The 18,333-nt window shown below is 37.1% G+C and overlaps 1 protein-coding gene across 2 annotated transcripts in view; it reads right to left on the bottom strand.

Annotated features, from left to right (window-relative positions):
- The window catches only part of LOC150091231 (adenylate cyclase type 1-like), an 845,725-nt gene that overhangs the window by 89,906 nt on the left and 737,486 nt on the right, over nt 1–18,333 (bottom strand). For both annotated transcript variants that reach the window (XM_090374793.1, XM_090374796.1), the window contains exon 15: nt 6,862–6,982. In XM_090374793.1, coding sequence (XP_090230919.1) covers nt 6,862–6,982 — 121 coding nt within the window. The remainder of the gene's footprint in view (nt 1–6,861; nt 6,983–18,333) is intronic.

Raw genomic sequence — 18,333 nt, 5'->3', positions numbered from 1 at the left:
GATGGAAATATAAAGCAAACCTCCCAGGGAGCTCAGTCAGTCAGAGTTATAACTCTGTGAGTTAATTTTGTTACACATTAAAATTCATACTCTTTTTAGAGTTTTTGGTGCCCATTTCATTTGAACACTCTTTTAAAATATCGCATCAGTGTGCTAAATCGGCAAATAGCTTTTATGTGGATATGGTGGTTATACAATTAAATCTCACAGACAATCTATAATGATCCTATCAAAAAAAGCATGTGAATTTTATTTTGTTTGAAAATCGATGATCAGGATAAGAAGTGGGCTCCTCATATACATGTGCCTGCATCTCAGAGGCCAGTTAAAAAAATAAAGAAAACATCACTGCCATTTTCTCTTCCCATGGTGTGGAGGGAACCAACCATTCAGGTCAATGATTATTTTTGTATAACTCATGAAGGACAGATAGGAAAAATCAGAAAATAAGGTTGAGTATCTGAATGTCCCATCAGCCATTAGATCAGTGACAAACTACCTGGTCATTACAAAGGAAAACACAGATGACCTAATGGAAATAATCCATATATGTTCTAAATCAGAATAACAATTCTGATTTAGACTCAAAGAAGCCTAATTTATAACTCTAATAAGTTAAATGAGCTTGTGCATGATTTAAATGTAAGGCACAGAGAGAACTTTTGGGACCTAGGCTGAAGAAATGAAATTTACTGTAAAAAAAAAAAAAACCCTATGTATCTTTATTTTATAAAAAAAAAAAGGGGGGGGGGGAAGCTTTCTTTGTATTTTTCTTGGAAGATTCACTACTGTAATGTGGCAATGAATCTTCCAAGAAACAATCCATCCAAGAAGAAATCCATCAACTGTCAGTGTTGGACTGCTCAATGTCCTCCATGGAAGAGAGCACAGATCAGAAGAATAGAGGCTTTTCACTGACTCTTCAAAACTAAGTCTGAAAATGGAAACATATGTCCATTTATATACCAATTGGTATATAAATGGACTCCATTTATATACCAATTGATCATGCTGTTCTCATGAATGAATCCTATGGGAAAGTTGCACTTCTCTTAAGAAAAGTACAGTACAGTTTGATAAAATAAAAATAAGTGATACATCTGCAGGGATTTCAGTTATCAAGTACCTTTTAGGTCTACAATCTGGCCCTACAAAATATTATTACTTTTTGTGCGAGTGACAGTTGTGTCAAAACCATTCATTATGAAACCAAGAATTATTTAAGAATTTATCTTAATACTCATAAAATTTCATTAACGTTTTCAATAAGTAACCTACATTCCTCTCTAAATCTCTGGGTGCTAGGCAATATCTGACTTCAATAAGAATTAGTAAATACAGTAATATTCTTCAATAATCCATGAGATGTATCATATTTATGGGATGGGGGAGTCAAAAGCTTAATTTATTGCCCAGTGTAACATTTTATTACTCTAAATCAAGAATTTCCTATTGGTATGTCCCATTAAATATTTATATATCGACTTGGTAAAAGTTTAAGAAATTAACTATGAGTTTGTTTAAACTTTTACTTTTAAACTTAAACTTTTACTATGAGTAAAAGTTTAAGAAATTAACAAAACAAGTCATGAGCAGTCATTTATAACTAAAGAGCACAATTTTAGTTGAAAAGATATGGAGCTTTAAACAAGCTTTAAACACAGGCATTATAAGTGCCTTAAATACTGCCATTTCTAAGATAAGAGAATGGGAAATTAGATGAAATTTCATTGTAATTTTTAAAATATTTCTGATTCTGTATGAAAGTAAGGGTTGAAAGTACTTTGTCTGACGTAGGTATTCTATATGAAAGAAGAATTGTGGCACTATATAAACAAAAACTTATGAAAGAGGTGTTAATTATCTCTGCCATTGTGGCATCCCCATTAGCCATAAACGTGGTTAGTGCTACACCTGACAGGATGAACTTTCTTTTTTTAAGTTGCAGAAAATGTTTATGGGTGTTTTTGAATTCTACTTTGAGTATGCCCATATTTCACCTTTTCTTAATGGATTACAGTATTTACTGTATGTATTTTTTTTTAGTTTTTAATAAAAAAAAAAAAAAAAATTGTTAAAATAAATTAGTAGCATAAAATATAAGGAGGAAGCTATTTTCCAGTTTAAAAACTGTTAATCATGCAAAATTTAAAATGTATGCATGTGCATATTACATCCAAAATATGAATATTCTGCATGTTATTATTCACTTTGTTTTTGTACTTTTTCAAATTTTATTTCAAATTTGGCATGCCATGGAGCAGATAAAATTTAAATATTGCATGTCATAACTTGAGTTATACTAACTCTTTTCCATGTTTATTATTCAAAAGTATTAATGAATATTTCAAAGACTTAGTTTATAACTGTTAGTAACCATTAATAACTAGATCATGTGGGAGAATTTTAAAATGTGACCTAGGAACAAACACAATTCTAAACTTTGTAGAGTTTCCTATGCCAGCTTGACTATGATTTAAAGTAGAACAAGAGTGGAGCAGTAACTGCTGGGTGCTATCACGTTATAACTCTGGGTAAATGGAAAATAAAAATTCATATTTTGGAAGGCACAAAAGATCACCAATTTTTATCTTCAGCCAACAATTAACACAGGCTCATTATTTTCAAGGAAACAATATGTGGATTTCCAGGAAGAGGCTGCAATGGCATTTGGTCACCCTGAAAAGGGTTGGAATAGGTTAGGTGTTAGGGGATACCATTCAAAATACAGCAAATTCTTTCCTGTGTTAATTGATAAACTGACATCTGCTTGTAGTGATCTGTATGCTAATATGCAAATCAAAGCCAGATGTTTCAATATTCATAAGTCACCCCGGAACAATATGGCCTTAGTTGCTAATACTCCTAAAAACCAAATAATAACAATAACAATAAGTCACCCAAACTAAATGAACCAGTTAACAGAACCAACATTCAATTCACCACTCAATCAGCAGAGCTAGATAATTTGACCTTTTGAATTTGAATGCCCTCCAAATACTCAGAGTCAATCACCTTACAGATGAAGCTTATTTCCCTAATTTAGTAATCAGCAAAGTCCCAGTCATGGATCCATGTCATGCTCTTGAACAGATGTATGATCTACAAGTGGTAGCCTATTATATTAAGATATGATACTTCATTTCTTCATTAAGTGCCTTAGTTCCTACATCCTGGATGCACTGCTCTCAATCTACAAAGTGTCCTTTCCATACGAGTATTCCTGTCCAATGGAACAAATACTCTGTGATTTCCCAACAATAGTGAGAGTGTGCTTTCACTATTGTTGGGAAACACAAGTGAACAACATTGCTGTACAATTAGCACAACTCAAAGGAAGATTACATTCTGTGATAAGCAATGCGAAATAATGTTTAGCAAGTATGACAATGGCATATTCACTTTGAAATTATCTATTTTCACAATTTCTACACAGTGAACTTTGCTCTTATGCTTATTTGTTTTCAAATATTTCGTGTTTCCCACCCCTTGAAAATGAAAAATCACACACATATATATATATATATATATATATATACGCAAAGCAAATACATTACCTTTTCTAGGTTTTTATAATGTACAGATCTTGCGTATATCCTTTTAAATAGTACTAGCTGCACCTGTTGCTAAAATTTCGCAACTGGTAGCAGTTTTTCTCTACGTAGTGAGCAGGAGTATGAGTTGAATCCTTTCTCATATCCGAGGAAACTTTCTTTAGTTTCACCATCTGTCTGGTTATTCAAATTGTGCACATTTTGCATAACAATTTCACACATACAGTCTCTATAATACTTCTTTTTAAACTACATTTTTTATATTCTTGTGCCCTTCTGGTAACCTTATCTTAACATGCTGGAATGATCTGACCTGAGACATTGCTACATACAACCCGTGACTAAATACAGGGTTAGTAAGCGAAATTCCAACTCTTTCAAACGTTTGCCGTTGACTTTTATTTATAGTCATTGCAAAAGCCAGCTGAATAAGAAATTGCCATCTCTTAAACGAGAATGGCAAAGTCGAATCGGATGGAGTCAGATCTATGTGTGGTATGAGTACCTATTTTCCTTTAGCTTCTTCTGTTATTATTTCTTGATCCAAACAATTCTGATGCATAACTCTAAGTCTCATACCATTGATCAATCCATATTCTGCAGTAAAATAAAATGAACCCTGACTTTTTTTATACTTAAAATGTAAGGCTTAACAATGAACATACCTTTCACTAAGTAAGCCAATACTGTAAAATATTTAATCTTTCGGATCCTTAAATGCACATTTCAGACCGATTCTGGATGCATTTGCAGGAGCATGAAAACGTTTCTTCTTTGCGGCAAGGTACATTCAACACGAGTAGTCAGAGTAGCATGGTGGCGCTAAGGTTTGTTTGTTTTGGGTTTTAATGGCACATCAGCAACTATTCATTATTATTAGCCATATGGTGCAAGGAAACTAAGGCTTATGCTGCACCAGCCAAAAAAAAAATTCCGCATTACTCTGAGAGAGAGAGTCAGAAGTAGAAGGGAATCACCAAGAAAGCAAGAAAAAGAAGAATGATGATATCCAGCTCAGGACCATGGGTTTGCCAAACCCATACTCACCAGATGTGAGCCCTTGGGGTAGGGCTATAATGCGCCAAAACCATGTTCCCTACAAGATAATAGTAGCGGGGCTAAGGTGGGTAGCAACTAGTAGACAAAACGGGCCCGTTCCGTAAAATAAAACTATTTGAAATTTTTATATTTTTCTGCACATCTAGGAAGAAATATCTTCAATTTGAGACCACTTTCAGCCAGATCAGTTAGGCCTATTGTCACAATTGTTGCCTTAAGAAAATGGCTTCCATATTAATATATAGATATTGCATTTTTTTGACATTTCATTGGAAGGCATTGTTTGATCAAATTTAGCATAACATCATATACAAAAAAAAAAAGAAAAAAAAGTGTAATATTACATCTAACACAGCATATAACTTATATTCTGTGATATGTATCATTTTGTTTCATACATTCTATATATTTTATTCAATACAGATTAGCACATCCAATAGACAATAGGCGCCTCCGTAGCCAGGTGGGAAGGAGCAGCAGTGCATAGCACACACTTCTTGATTAGACTGGGGTTCGAGCCCGTCACCATCAAATACGGAGGATGTGGAAAGGTCAGGGAATGACCACCGCATATTCCCGGAGCAATATAGCCTTAGTTGCTAATGCTCCTAAAAAAAAAACCAAATAACAACAAATAACCAATAGACAATTTGTTAACTACAGACAAACAATTAAATTAAAAAGAATTATGCACAAATTCAGAAAACCATTTTAAAAATTCTGAATTTAATGACAAAGCCACAGTAATATATACATAGTGGCATAGTGTTAAAAGGTGCCACCAGTGCCTTTTCCACATCTGCACCATGGTACGTTGTGAAGAAGTGCTTCACAAAGAAGTGCACTTCTTTGTGAAGAAGTGCTTATTATTATTACAGTGGACTCCTGTCCACTGTAATAATAATAATAAATAGATGGCTTCCAATGCTTTGCTCATGAATGGGAAGCTTTTCCCCAAGACCAAAGGATTCATGCTTGGCATTCAAGTATATGATATCAGAGTGACAGATGACACATGTTGACAAAGCCACCTAACCTCAGAAACAATCCAGCACATCACAGCGGGATGCAGGATCACCCAGATGGACTACACTTGCAGACATGACAAGGTTGCCAGGATAATACATAAGAAGCTAGCACAAAAATGCTAGTTGATCAAAGAAAGTGTACCTTATTACAAGTATGAGCCCCAGGCCACACTAGAAACCTCTATTCTCAGATTACACTGGAATTTGCCATCATAACGGACAAGATGATCTCGCGCATCAGACCAGACATAACTCTTATTAACAAGAAGGAAATGGCCCGATCGACATAGTGGTGCCCAACACCAGCAACCTCCAGAAAACCTATGAGGAAAAGATCAGGACAAGAAGTCAAAAATAATGTGGCACATGGAACAAGAAATGACCATCTCAATCACCATATCAACCACTGGCATGGTGGAAAAGAGCCTCCATAAGAACCTAGCAGCAATAGGCCTCCTGGAGAACATTTCTATGGAATGCCAGAAAGCTGCAATCCTGACCACCTGTATAATAGCAAGAGAGAGTTCTCAACTAACAGTAATAATAATCGGATGCAACCAACCCCCCCATTGCACTTGGTAGTACCAGTAATTGCCATGCGGCAGAAAAATCCCATTAAAAAAAAAAGAGAAAAGTTTTAATAATAATAATAATAATAAAAAATTTAAAAAAATGGAGAAAAATTATACAGTGAACATGAGGATGTGGACAGTGAACATGAAAATGGTTCAAAACAATGGAGTCTCCATTTTTGTAAATCAAGAGAGCTGGCAGTTATGATTTATAGTCTTATCAGTGTGATGTATTCTAACCTAAGAAACTGTGTTGCCTTAGTTTACAAAATATTGAACTTATAAATTTGACTAGCCTAACCAATATAGCTAGGAAAGCCATAAATAGACTTCTCAAATTAATTTACAAGGTTCTACAAAATAAAAATTGCTAGTAAAAAGACAAGTTTGAAGCATTCCTGATAGAACAGATATAACAAAAACAGTAAAGCTTTAGGGAAAGCAACTGATGCTACAAACAACTTGATTAGTACAAGTCATTAAAGGTTGTTAAAAAGATGATATATCATACTGCAATGATAATTTGTATACAATGACTTCAGTACTATTTAGCTTGATTTAAATTTATCCAATTTACTGGTACCATGTTGTGTATTATGCACAACATGGTACCAGTAAAAGAAAAAAAAAAAAAAAAAAGACAAATACCTGCACATTCCAGAGAAAGTCTAGTCTAGCTGTCCACTCCACCTGCCGACCATGGATTAATACTACAAACAAAAAATGGAAGATGGCTACAATCCCAATAATGTGAAGAGGTACCCCAGCCCTGAAAAAAATTATTAGTGTGAACTTTGTTATGGTATTTAGTTAAAATGAGAACTGATTATAATCTAATTGTAAATGAGTGATCTAAAATCAATTTTAGAAGTTCATCAAACATAACAGTTCATGAAGTATACCAACAAAATTCCAATATTCATCAGCATGGCATCAACATGAAGTTTAGTATTTCCTCAACAAAAAATATTTTAAGAAATTTTAAATAAAAATAAAATAAAGAATAACATAAAATGCCCACTCCCTTTATTGCAAAAATATAGCAAGGATACATTGTGATATAATTACAGGGGTACTTCAACACAGAAGTCAAAATCAAATTTATATGCTTTACCTGCATTCAGTTTCAATCATGAACAGATTTTCTACTCTCACTGAAGACTGAGCATGACTTGTGCGTATGTGTAACTTAGAAAGAAATACCATTATCCAAGTTCTGTTTAATATTTTAGAGTTTTTTTTTTTAAATCACTAAGTTAAACAAAAGCCCAAACTGCAAGGCTGAATACTTAACCCTTGGTCTTTAGCAAAAAAGTCTTTGTAGTCAAAATCATAGGTGAAGCATACGAATTTTGCTTATACTGAGACTGTCATGTCTACTCATTAAAATTTTGCCAAAATGAAATGAATATGTACCAAGAATAAATAAAAAAGGGATGGAAATAACTATCCACTGTCAAAATATAAATGTAGACTAATATTCCTTAGGTCTTGGGTTAAACATCAATTTATGGTATTATTTTTTTTTTTTAAGAAAACCCAAAACATAAAAGGTATTAACTTATAGTACTTAGTGCTGTGCATGGGTTGAGAAGACTGAAGATACTTGCTGACATTAGACTTGGATTTCTGTAGATTGTAATTTTCAGGAAATACATAATATTTCTAGAAGGTTGTTCCAGAAAATGGAAGTTGAAGGGATAAATGAGGAAGAAGAAAAGTGAGTTCTGCAAATTTGAAATTGGAGTTTCAATAGATTTTGAAAAGAACAGGGGAATTACAAATACCAATTCAGAAGAAGAGTACACAAGAAAATATTTATAGACAAGGCATGTAGCAGAAACAGAACATCTATGAGACAGAGAGTGGAAAGACTTTGTAAGAGACGTGTCATTAACTTGAGTGCCAAAATTTTGGGTCCTTTTCAACTGGAAAAGTTTATTATTCATTTTGGTTATGCCATAGCTCTGTCCACGGCATGATGCTTGAATTATAGTCAGCACAGCTTTGAATATGGCTAGCATGGAGTTGTTGCACAGTAAGTGCTGGAATAAGGTCAGAGGTTAAGTCTAAAGTTTTTAACAGTATATCAGCCAGTTCAATCCTTTTTATGCTTGAATGTGCTGGAATCCAGTAAAAGTTCACAATCTTCAATTTGCAAAGCAAACTCCTGATTTCATTTAAAACAGTATGATCCTTATGAGGAGGATTTTGCATTGCTCTAATTGAGATAAGAGAGTCAGTGAAAACTAAATATTTTGCAGATGGGTAAAGAGTCAAATTTTCTAGAGATAATTGTATTGCATACAGTTCTGCTGAAAAGTTGCTATACTCAGGTGGAAGAGAAGCTGATATGATAGCAGAGGGAAACACTGCTGCTGCTCCAACGGTTGAAAGAGATTTGGAACCATCCGTGTATATCGGCAAGAAGTCAACACAGCTTTGAATATGGCTAGCATGGAGTTGTTGCACAGTAAGTGCCAGTAGACCATTCTTTCCCCACTGGAGAAAATAATTATCACGGGTCAGTTGAGGAAAGGGGGTCCATGGTGAATGAGAGTAATTCTTTTAACTCTTGCCTATTGTGGAGAGGAACATTCCCATTATGTGATATTTCATGGAGCCGTAGGCCTGCTGGTTGTATTTTACTTGGTTTGTTTCTATAGAGATTGTAAGTGGTAGATTAAAGAGGTATGGCTGAATAGAATTTGGAAAACAACTTTGTATTTTTGCTGCATATTTAAGTAATAACATTCTTCTGTGGAGGTACTGGGGGGGGGGCTCACAGGCTTCAATATACAGACTATAAGTTGGAGATGTCCTATAAGCACCAAGTGCAATCTGCAGTGCATTGTGTTGTATAGGATCTAGCTAGTGTAATACACTCCTTCAAGGCAGAATCAGAAACTGGAGATTTTTTTTATTCCTGTTGGATTATGATAAATGTAATCCAAACGGGATCTAATCATTGCTCTATTCAAGAGCAGCAAAATCATATGATCTGCTCCCCAAGACAGGGTAGATAAAGCTCTTAACATGTTCAGCTTTTTGAGACGGCTAGTACATATTAATTTAATGTACTCAAAGAAGTTTAACTTGCTGTCAAGAATCTGATATTGTTGGCAATCGGAATGGTGGAATTTGATATCCAAAGTTCAGGATCTGTATGCAATTTATGTTGATTGCAAAAGTGGATCACAACTGTTTTCTGATGTGAAAGACTATATCCATTGAGCTCAGTCCACTTTTGTACTTTATTGAGGAACATCTACAATTGCTGTTTGATAGATCTCATGTTCTGAGAATGGCAAGAAATGGAGAGATCGTCAGCATAGGAATTCACCTCTACAGTATTTGGGAGTTATTTTGTAATGGAATCAATTCTAAGGGCAAACAGGTTTGCACTCAATACTGACCCTTGCGGTACTCCTTCCTGTGAGAATGTAGTAGAAAGGGAGTTTTGATATTGAATCTGGAAAGAGTGGCTCTGGTGGAAGTTCCTAATAAATACAGGTAGGTTGCCTCGTAGACCAAGAGTATGAAGGTCACTGAGAATGCCATAATGTCAGGTAGTATCAAATGCCTTCTCTATATCTATGTAGACCATAACAAAGTGTTCGTGTTTCACAAAAGCACTGGGAATTTCGTGTTTAGCCTTGATCATCAGATCTAAGGAGGGCCTATTTTGGCGAAAGCTGTGCTGACTATTACTCAGTAGACGTTGAGTTTCAGTGATCCAAATCAGTTGACTGTGGATCATTTTTTTGAGAATTTTATTAAGCAACTACACAGAGAGAGAGAGAGAGAGAGAGAGAGAGAGAGAGAGAGAGAGACTGACCTGTAACTATATGGACTGGAGGGATCTTTCCAGGTTTCAAAAAGGCCAAAATTGTAGCATGGTGCCAAGAGGTTGGACAGCAGTTATAAGTTTTTGTCATCAGGGCACTGTAACATGACATAACATATTTCATCTGGCCCAGTGGCACTGATACACATTCTGATGGCTTGTAAAAGTTCACAATACTGAGGAGACTGGTTATATGAAAGTGATAGTGAGGTTCAAATGTTGATGTGGGTCTGTTCAGTGGTGGTCTTAATTTTCTGGAATTCTGAAGTGTAATTTGAAGCAGCTGAGACTTGGCCAAAGGTTTTGCCCAAGGCATTTGCTATATCCAGAGGAGCAGAGAGTTGTTGCCTATTGCAGGAAAGAATTGGGGAAGAGATGGCCAGAAAGCTGCAGCTGCCTAATTTTCTTCTATATTAATCTGGAGTTGGTGTTTCTATTGATAGTAGATGTGAACCGAGTTCAAGAATCTTTCTTGGCTTGTCTTTGAATGAAATGCGCTTTTGCCATTAGCTTCTTGTAGTTAATTAGATTAACTGTGGTTAGAGAGTGATGAAATAAATTCCATGCTTTATTTATTTTTTTTTCTTCACTTTTGTGCACTCATCATTTTCCACCAATAGTTGAAGTGTCGTCGGGTTGGGGGATTTGATAATTGAAATGAGTATTTAGCTGCAAATAAAAGGCGGTATGTGATATGATCAGTGACTTCATCTATGGGCTGTAGTTGTATGATTTTTTGTCCAGAGTGATTGTTGACTGACATTTTGCCCAATTAGCTTGAGAGAATTTCCATTTCCTACAGGGTTTGTCAAATGGTGGTTGTGTAGTGAGCAGATCACAAACAATTGGAAAATGGTCACTGCCAATAGGATCATCCATAGCAGACTATTGCATGACTGGAAACAGTATTGGGGGCAAATCAAGAGGTCAAATGCAGAAGTCTTGCCAGTAGGTAATTGTATATAGGTGTGTGTGTGCCACTATTAAGAATGGTGAGGTTTTATTTATCTCGTAGAGTTTCAATTAGTTGGCGGCATCTATCTATCTAATTTAGAGCATCCCCATGAAGGGTGATGGCCTTGAAATCCCCTAGCAGGCAGACAGGAGAGGGTAGTGTTGATGCAACCTGAGTAATCAGACGCACAGCAGAGGCTTCAATTTGATCAACCACAAGCATAGGAACAGTACATTCTTTTTTGTGAGATATAAGACAGGATTGAGTATTTTTAGAAGGATTGAAATTAACTAAGTTATGTTATTTTTGCTCTGTTGGAGAATTACCTGAAGATCAGCATTTAAGGAATTGTTAATGAATACTCAATAAATTGAATCTATTTGTGCAGAGCAAAGTTTCTCAGACTGGAAGATGGAACAATCAGCAAAACTATGGATAGAATTTCCATTTAGTGGAAGAAGGTCATTAATATACAAGAGGAAAAGAATGGGAGAAAGAAACTGAACCTTGGGGAGACACCAGCATTAGCAGAAAAGTTAGAAGACAAAGAACCATGTGTGCTTTTACCTGCAGCGAGTGGTCAGAGAGAAAACTGGTTACCCAATTGCAAAACATTTGGCAATCCATAAGGTGAAAGCTTGTTTGGATCTTTATGACAAACATGATCAAAAAGTTTAGAAAAGTCAAAAAACATTACTTGTATTTCACCAAACTTTTCTACTGAACTTGTAAATAGATGGGTAATATCTCTTTCCAAAAAAGTAAAGCAGAAATCCATATATCACTAATGGATCAACACTGATGGAATCCATATTGGTGATCATTGATCAGATGGAAGGTTTTAAGATAGTTTAGAAGTTGGCAATTAATGGATTTCTCCTTAACTTTGGAAAGAGTACAGGTAAGTTCAATGGGATGATAATGGATGGTAGAGATGTGTCATCCTTTAGCATTAGCATTAGTAGAGGCATTTGATGCAAGAAAGCAAGCTTATGCAGCATCAGCCAAAAAAAAAAAAAAATAATAATTAAAATAACCACTTCCACTTCACCCCTCTGTTCATTCGAAATACCTGTCCAGCTGAGCCTTAAACTTATTTAGGCTATCAACTTCCACGACAAGGGATGGAAGTCTGTTCCACCAACCAACCACCCGCTGACTAAAGGCAAATTTCCGTACGTCTATCCTACATCTGTCTTTCCTCAATTTGAATTTATGCCCTCTCAGGTGATTATTCTGAGCAAAGGGAAGAATCCCATCAGCATTGAGCATGCTCAAACCATTCAAGGCTTTATACACCTCTATCAGATCACCTCGCTGGGGCCTAGTCCCCAGACACTGTAATTTGCAAAACTTAGGACTTTCTTTGTAAGAGAACCCCTTTGTTCCATTCACTAATCTTGTAGCCCTTCTCTGTACTCATTCCAGCAGCTCTACATCCTTCTTGAAATGAGGCCTCCAGGCCTGTATACAGTATTCTAGGTGTGGCCTGACCATTGCCTTATACAAGGGAATAATCACCTTCTTATCCCTGCTAGAAAAATTCCTATATATCATTGACAATACACCATGAGCTACTCTTGCAGACCGTCTGTACTGCTCAGAGAACGTCATATCTGCCCGCACAACCACCCCCAGGTCCCTTTCATTCTCTACCACTGTCAGTGTAGTACCACAGAGTTGATATGTTGCTCTGGGGTTGCTGTTTCCCCATATGTAGTACTTTACATATGGGGATTACCACTCTCTGTCTTCTCCCCCTCAACCACCCCTTTATCCATAGCAGCAATTTGCCTCCAATGCCACACTGCTCCAATTTGTGCAGCAGTCTTCCATGTGCAACAGTATCAAAAGCCTTTCTAAGATCTAAGTATATAATATCAAAGTTATTCCCTGCATCCAGTTCTTTTGTGACTGCATCATAGTATCCAATCAAATTGGTCAGGCAAGACTACCCCTTAACAAAACCGTGCTGTGTCCGAACTATAACTGAAGTCTTGTCTAGATGATCCTGCAGTGCTTCTTTAACCAGTGCTTCCATTAATTTTCCGGGAACAGAAGTTAAACTCACAGGTCTATAATTACTTGTGTCAGCCTTTGATCCTCCTTTGTGAATTGGGGTAACATTTGCACATCTCCAGTCCATGGGTACCTTCCCTGAGTCCAAGGAAGCTCTCCTAATTACGGCTAAGGGTTTGCTTACTTCCTTTGCTGCCTCCTTTAATATTACTGGATAGATCCCATCCACCCTAGGTGCCTTTCTTGTGTTTATCTTCAACAATTTCTCCTCCACTTTACTCTCAGTTATTACAAGATTCTCTAGCTTACTGCCAGAGTTGAATACACCTCTGGCATTCCCCTTGCTGAATAACTCCTCATGTGTGAATGTCGATGCAAAATATTCATTTAGTTTGTTAGCTACCTGAGCAGGATCATCAACAGTTGACCCATCGATATCAAGTGTACCAATCTGATTCATCCCCTTCGTTCTAGAGTTTACATAAGTAAAGAACTCTTTGCTGTTTTTCTTTGCATCCCTTGACAAATATTTCTCGTAATCTGCCTTCGCCTGCCTCACCTCCTTTGTAACTTGGTTACAGATCAACTTGTATCTATCATAGGCTTCTGTGTCACATGTTAATTTGTATGTATCCCATGCATGTTTCTTCTCTGCCATATGTCTCATTAGTTCATCTGACATCCATTTAGGCCTAAACCTTGAACAATATTTCTTAGTTGGTATGTAAAGCCTAGTAGCTTCCAAGATAAGTTCTTTGAATGCTTCCCATTTTGAATTTGCTGTTGTTATAACATCATCAGTTGGTCCCACTGTATAGAATTTAAATACTGTCTCAGTCCATCGTAGTCGCCTTTACGAAAGCAATAACCCTTCCCTTTACCCCTAATGGTAGTTACCTCTTTGAGTAAATCCCACTTCAGCACACTGTGATCACTGCCACCTAGTGGTTCCTTTATCTGCAGATTCTTAATGCATGAAAAATCACTACCGATAATCAGATCAAGAGTATTACTCGCTGTAGTTGCCTCCTGAACATGCTGATGTAGAAAACAATCATCCAATAAATCCACAAAAGCCTTGCTAGTTTGTTAGTGACCAGCCCTCAAATTCCAGTCAATATCTGGAAAATTAAAATCCCCCATTATTAGACTCTCTGATTTACTGGCCCACTCTGTTTCCCTGTACAGTTTCTTATTATACTCATCAGAGTCATTAGGCCAATAGCACACTCCTACTCTCAATTTTGATCTCCCAATGCTTATGTCACACCAAACTGACTCGACACTGCACTGTCCAGCGATGTCGATTGTCTTCACTTCTTTGGATTTTATGTATTTCTTAACTAATAGCATAACCCCTCCTCCCTACCTATCCTTTCTGTAGACATTGTACTCCCCAAATTCCAGTTCTGCATTCCTTATATCTGTGTGACACCACGTCTTTGAAATCCCAACAATATCTGCCTTTGATGTTTTGAGCAATACCTCGAATTCATCAAATTTATTTACGAAACTCCTAGCATTGGTGTACACGCAGGTATACATGCACCTGTTCTTTTTCTTAGCCACCCTAACACAACCCATGTGTTTACTTGGAACCGCAATGATTCCCAGCAGTCTCTGAAATATCCTGCATCTTATTTTCTAGGCTGCTGCTCATTCCAACAGAAGCAGTGCAAGAATCACTTTCACCTCTGCCAGTGGCTACTGTTAATCTATTAGTCCTTGTATCCCCCCCAATCTAGCAGTTTCCCGACCCACCTAACACTGCCTCGATAGCATCAGCAAACATTCTTGCACCCTTTCCTTCTTAGGAACTGAATGGACATGAGCTAATTTCCAAGAAAAACATGAGTGGGAAAAAAAAAGTATAAAAAGGCAAAACAGAAGGGGAGTAAGCTCAGGAGCTCGGGAATACTATCAGGACCTGGCACTTCCTTGGCAAGATTGTTCAAAATTCAGCTGATATTCTTTTGATGAAAGACCACAAGAGACCTTGAGTGGAATTTATTGGGATTATAGAAGTTATAAAATTCACTTTTAATATTGGTTTTATAAAAAAAAAATATGTCCAGCATATTTTCATTAAGAAATGTGGCAGTCCTGTTTATAAAATATATTTCTTCTATCTTTCAGGGTGAGGAGACCAAAAATCTTATACCATTCCTTATACTTATTAGAATTTAAATCTTTACATGAGTTGCAAACCAAATACCAAATACCTACGCAAACTTATATTATTCTTTCTAAAGGGATCCATACCTGTGTGGCATACTCAAAATTGGATAAATGAATGCAGTATAAGCCAATTATGGAATGTCAGGGCCAAGAAAATCAAAGCTGGCTCTTTTAATTAAGCCAAGCATTTTGGATGCTCTTGCAGTTATTTTAGTAATTATTATTATTATTAGCCATAGCCATATGATGCCAGGAAGCCTGAGGCTTTTGCTGCACCAGCCAAAAGCATTCCTGAGTTACTCTTGGGGGGGGGGAAGGCAATCGCCAAGGAAGGAAAGAATGATATCCAGCTCAGGACCCTGGGTATGGCAAGCCCATACTCACCAGATGTGAGCCCCTGGAATTGCATACAAGAGCTATAAGAATTATTGCTGTTTGTAGGCAATTGCCAAGGAAGGAAAGAATGATATCCAGCTCAGGACCCTGGGTATGCCAAGCCCATACTCACCAGATGTGAGCCCCTGGGGTTGCATACAAGAGCTATAAGAATTATTGCTGTTTGTAGTACCCCTGAATCCAAAATATTCTTTTAATAAGTAGGGATCCCAATGTATAATTATAATGAATAACTGATTTTTTATGATAATCAGCTATGGTTATAATAATGACATTTTTCCATATTCACAGATAGGCCATGCTTTTCAATCCAACTGCAAATAAGCTGAATGCCTTTTTGTAATTCCTTACAATCAATAACTTTCTTGATCTCTTTATATACTTTCTTGTCATCAGCATAAGGAGTTTGAAATAGCTCTTTTGTAAGCATGAATACATCAAAAATATCTTAAAAAGTAAGTAGAAGTAAGATGGTCCCTGAGGAATGGCCTTCTGTATATCAACGTAATCTGAGTAAGGATCATTTATATAAAAGGGTACTAGGAAAGTTTTGCAATATGACGCAACAATGAATCACAGGAAGCTGCTTGTTGCTGCATGTTGAGACATGTTCATACGTGCATAGTAGCCACCGCGCCAAGTCGATGGGCTCAGTTATTCATTAGTAGTGAGAGTGTAAAGTGCTTGCGATGGCATCGTGGTCACGAAATGAGATAAGGACAGTTTGGCGGTATAATTTTGTGCGTGGTTTAACCATAGATCAGTGCTTAGAAGAAATGACTCTTGCACTAGATGATGATTGTCCACATCGTACAACGATATTCAGGTGGTATAGAGAATTCCAAAGGGGAAATTTCACTCTGGAGGATTCTGAGAGGCCGGGAAGGCCACGAACGTCAGTTACGGAGGAAAACGTTACTGCTGTGAGGAAAATGTTTGACGAAAACAAGCGAGTGACTTACCAACAGATAGAGGATACTTTGGGCCTAAATGCACCAGCAATTCGTTCGATTCTGCAAGATCATTTGCACGTGAAGAAACTTTGTTCTCTCTGGGTGCCGCATCAACTGACTGAAGAGCAGATGACACGACGTGTGACTTGGTGCCGGGAGATGTTAAAAAAGTTTGATAAGGGACAATCTCGGTATGTGAACATCGTGACAGATGACGAGACTTGGCTGTACTATTACGATCTGCTGACCAAGGCTCAAAGTTTGGGTCTTTGATGATGACGACACACCCGTAATTGTCATAAAATCCCGATCTGAAAAGAAGAAAATGATAGCTATATTTTTCAAATCGAGTGGAATTGTGGAATGTGTTGTTTTGGACACGCAGAAGACAGTCACAGCTAAGTGGTATACTGAACAATGCCTGCCTAAAGTCATTGGATCTATGAAGAACCTGCGGCCAAAGTCAAGAATGAACACCTGGTACCTACATCACGATAATGCTCCAACTCACCGCGCCAAAGCCTGCACCGAATATTTGACCATGACAGGACTGAAACTTCTCGAGCACCCTCCCTACAGTCCAGACCTTGCTCCCTGCGACTTTGCACTGTTCCCGCATGTGAAAATGAAGCTAAAAGGGAGGCGGTTTTCCAGTGATGAGGACCTTCTACGGGCTTGGGACAACGAGTGTTGTTGTTGTTATTTGGTTTTTTAGGAGCATTAGCAACTAAGGCCATATTGCTCCGGGGATATGCGGTGGTCATTCCCTGACCTTTCCGCATCTTCCATATTTGGTGGTGACGGGCTCGAACCCCGGTCTAATCAAGAAGCGTGTGCTACGCACTGCTGCTCCTTCTCACCTGGCTACGGAGGCGCCACACCGAGTGTGCTTTACTCCCCTAGTGAAACTTGGCAGAACTGGTTTAAAGATTGGTTTCGGAGGATGGAGAGGTGCATTGAATGTAGAGGAAATTACTTTGAAAAAATTAAATAAACAAAGCTGTATTGCAAAACTTTCCTAGTACCCTTTGTATATAACACTTTTTCTATTTTTAAAATAATATGAAACCAGATCAGAGTCAATCCCATTGCCTCCCATGCCAGCAAGTTTAATACACAATACATTGCCGACCGGGCTAGCCAGGTGGGTAAAGGTGCCTGCCTGACAACCCAAAGGTCGCGGGTTCGATTCCTGCCTCGGGCTTGGATCAAAATACTGCAAAAATCTTGGGAGGTGCATTATGACCACAGAAGCCTATGCACCAACTACCACCAAAAAAAAAAAAAAAAAAAAAACACACACACAATACATTATGGGTAACTGAGTGAAATGCTTTTTGAAGATCAAAATAAATTATATCCATCTGTTTGTTATTACCAAGAGCCTTTCTAATATAGATTTATAATTGTCGACTTAACCTCTATGAAGCTGTGATGAGCTTTACTATGAATGAAAGCAGTTATTTGTTTATATACTATGTATTCCACAATTTTAGTCAGTGATTTAAATTTGTGGATTGGTCTGTAAGAAGCAGGATTACTCATCACTTTTCTTGATCTTAGTAATCTTCAGTTTGTTAGGTAAATGACCAGTCCTGAAAATCATACTTATAAAATGCATCAGTTGTTCAGATAAGTAGAATTATAGTAAGCAGCAGTGCCGTACCTAGGTACAGGCGGACCGGGTCTCGCCCGGGGCCCAAATTCTGATTTTAATTTTTTAAATATAAAAAAAAAATGGTTGTTTCTTAATATAATATTTTAATTATACA

Source organism: Mastigoproctus giganteus, chromosome 1, assembly GCF_048544385.1.
Source record: "Mastigoproctus giganteus isolate SK-2022 chromosome 1, ASM4854438v1, whole genome shotgun sequence".
Taxonomy (NCBI): domain Eukaryota; kingdom Metazoa; phylum Arthropoda; class Arachnida; order Uropygi; family Thelyphonidae; genus Mastigoproctus; species Mastigoproctus giganteus.
The sequence above is the reverse complement of the archived record's forward strand: the minus strand, read 5'-3'. Positions and strand labels throughout refer to the sequence as shown.